The sequence below is a fragment of the Cyprinodon variegatus genome, unplaced genomic scaffold (assembly GCF_000732505.1).
Source record: "Cyprinodon variegatus isolate N-32 unplaced genomic scaffold, C_variegatus-1.0 Scaffold291, whole genome shotgun sequence".
Classification (NCBI taxonomy): domain Eukaryota; kingdom Metazoa; phylum Chordata; class Actinopteri; order Cyprinodontiformes; family Cyprinodontidae; genus Cyprinodon; species Cyprinodon variegatus.
The window spans coordinates 53,762-56,822 of record NW_015150744.1 but is presented as its reverse complement, the minus strand read 5'-3'; the positions used below and the strand labels follow the sequence as shown (position 1 = coordinate 56,822).

Below are 3,061 nucleotides of genomic sequence, written 5' to 3'. Positions count from 1 at the left end.
ATGATGCTCTCTGTGCTTTAAACAGACCTCTGAGATGATCACAGAGAAGGTACATTTATACAGAGACTTTATTACACACAGGTGGATTTATTTATCATCATCAATCATTTAGATCAACATTGGATCATTCAGAGGGCCTCACTGAACTTCTGGAGAGATTTTCCTTCACTGCAATTAAAGGGGACGATTTATTTTGCACGCCCCACTCTTCAATTTTATGTTTTTTTTTAAAGTTTCAAATGTCCAATAAATTTCTTCCCAGCTTATGATTGTGTCCCACTTGTTGATTCTTCACATAAAAGTAAAATCTAATATCTTTATGTTTGTAGCCTGAAATGTGGAAGAAGTTGAAAGGTTAAGTTCTTTTGCAAGGTACTGTAATCTATGTAAATAAACCTGGTACCGTATGACCAGAAACAATGGTCCTTATTCACTCTAAGGAACCGGTTTACCTTGGTGATTCCAAGAACACCTATGTTGGGACTAGAGGAGGTTGATCCATTTCCGGTCCCTAACAGGCCTGCAATGATGCAGCAGACTCCTTCAGTGAAGATCCCCCTGAAACCAACAGATGGGTAATAAATGATAAAGCGTACTACTTGAGGAGGAGAGTCCACCCAGTGATGATCAGCCTCACCTGTTGATAGCATGAATTGGAGGCTGCGTGGCTCCAGACAGACGGGCGCAGGCATAATAATCTCCAATTGACTCGACAATCCCGGCCATGGTTGCACTCAGCATCCCCAAAACTCCAGCAACCGTTACCACCGGTAATCCCCACTGACCTATCAGAGATCATCAGCATCATTATGATCAACATCAGCATCATCAGTCATGGTTACACATAGGGTCCTCTTCCCTCTATCCTCAGGAAAGTAAAGCTCAATAAACTGTCTATGATGCAGAAATCCCGCCCAGTACTGTGCTGATCAGCTTCCTCTGCCATTTTTTATTACCTCACTGCAGACATGCCATGTGCCAGCCTGCCTCAAAGCCTCCACCATCAACCCTGACCCACATCAAATCAATCACAGATCCACCCTTGGATCTTCTGCAGTTTACCTACAGAGCCAACAGGTCTGTGGAAGATAATGCAATAAACATGGACCTTCATTAGAACCTGCTTCCTCCCAGGAACCTACTCCAGGATCCTGGTTGTGGACTTCAGCTCCACTTTATCACCATAATCCCATCCCTGCTGCAGGAAAGAAACCTCCCAACTGAGCATTCCTCAGATGCTTAGTTGGGAGTAGTGATAGTGCTCCCAACTAAGCACTGTCCCAGTTCACCGACAGCTGGTCTTTCAGTCAGCCGTCCTATCAACTCCTAATGTTTCAGATGACATCCCTCTCATTGGCTTCAACTATGAGGGGTGTGTCTTCTTAGAGGAAGAGGTTGATCATCTGGTGACCTGGAGCTATCTCGAGGTTAATACTCCGAAACCATTGGAGATGGTCATGCACTTTATCTCTATCATCCTTGTGGACTATTTTATGCTTTCTGATCACCTTCATCACCCTGGAGGAGCTGAACATCTCCACCCTCACTAGAAAGGCCCAACAGAGGATGTGGCTCCTGTTATACTGAAGAAGTTCAGCCTGCCAAACACAATGATGGTGCCTGACGTCACTGAGTCCATCCTCTCCTCCTTCATCACCACCTGGTAGATGCTGCCTCCTCCAAGGACCAGTGCAGGCAGTAGCAGATCACTGGCTCTAAAGAGAGGCTGATGTCTTCCTTCTCTTCATTAACTGAACACATCCAGGACCTAAAGAAGAGCAGGAGCTGTTGCAGCTGACCCCTCCCACCCTGTTACACAAACTGTCTCTTCTGATAGGAGCTGGAGGGCCATCAGGACCAGAAACTATTGCAACAAATACAGCTTTTTACCATCTGCTACTAACCACTTTAACAAGGCTTGGGTCCCACTGACACTTAAGCCCACAAACATATCAGTACCTGTGTGTGTCTATTAGTTAATACAATTCAATCTAAACTATATCATTCGAAATTTATTAGATTAACTTTTTGTTATTCTAGTTTGCTTGATGATTTCTTACATGGGTAAGGCATCCTGAACCAGGGGGCTGTTGTCATGATATCTCCACGAGCATCGGTACGTCCTTTGTGTCCATAGCGGTCCGGGTCAATAGGGAGCAGGTTGGTTAAAGTCATAACGTAACAGACGAGCCAAACCACCATGATGGCAAGAATGATCTGGGACACAGTTCAGAGAATGACATCACTATATCAGATCACCACTGACATCACCATCTCATGGAAGTCTTATTTACAGGAAACATCTTGAAGATCTGGACACGAGTGGATGTCAGTCCTTTTCTTCTGCTGTACACAGGAATTGGAAGGGATGTTGTTCTCAGGTACTGAGCAAAGAGGACAATCAACAACATGCACCTGCAGAGAGACACAGACAACAGGCAGAGGATGACGCACGAGTAAAACATCCTAACAGGTCAGAAACCTGGTTTGAAAGACAGCTGTCTTACAAGGCAGACAGGCCCCAGTGGGATCCGGCTCTGTCTCCAGCAGTGGTGAACACAGAGAGACCGATTAGGGAGACCGTGGGCGTGATGGTGAGTGGACCAATGTACTCCAATAGCAGACCAGGTAAACCACACAACCCGATCACCACCTCTACCAGACTGGACACGATGATAGCTCCCTGAATCTGAGGAGACAGAAGATCTCACCGTTTGGTTCCCAGCAAACCATCATACAAAAGGTAGAACCATCTAAGGAGCTGATGGACGAACATGATTTCCCTGAACTGGAACTAGATCATTTCAGGGCCAGTGGCTGTACACAGTTAAAGTCGTAGAAAAACGGCTGACCAAACCTATGCATTTTCCGAATACTCTATGAGTGGTGCCTGACTTTATAAAGTGACTGTGATTGGTCGTTTATCAAGGGTCAGATTGTTTTGGCGGAAGGTTCTCAAGGGAGTTTGATTGTGGCCGGTTTCTCTGAAGCATCTTGCTAACCAGTTAGCAATTTAGTAATGGGAAATTACATTGGGACGAAGTAGTACTAAAATGGTGAC

At 45.2% G+C, this 3,061-nt stretch overlaps 1 protein-coding gene across 1 annotated transcript in view; it reads right to left on the bottom strand.

Annotated features, from left to right (window-relative positions):
* Positions 1-3,061, bottom strand: part of slc23a1 (solute carrier family 23 (ascorbic acid transporter), member 1) — a 22,298-nt gene that overhangs the window by 9,527 nt on the left and 9,710 nt on the right. Inside the window, exons 6-10 of the mRNA XM_015383664.1 lie at positions 2,508-2,689; positions 2,295-2,415; positions 2,061-2,217; positions 638-785; positions 453-558 (exon numbers count right to left, since the gene is read on the bottom strand). Coding sequence (XP_015239150.1) covers positions 453-558; positions 638-785; positions 2,061-2,217; positions 2,295-2,415; positions 2,508-2,689 — 714 coding nt within the window. The remainder of the gene's footprint in view (positions 1-452; positions 559-637; positions 786-2,060; positions 2,218-2,294; positions 2,416-2,507; positions 2,690-3,061) is intronic.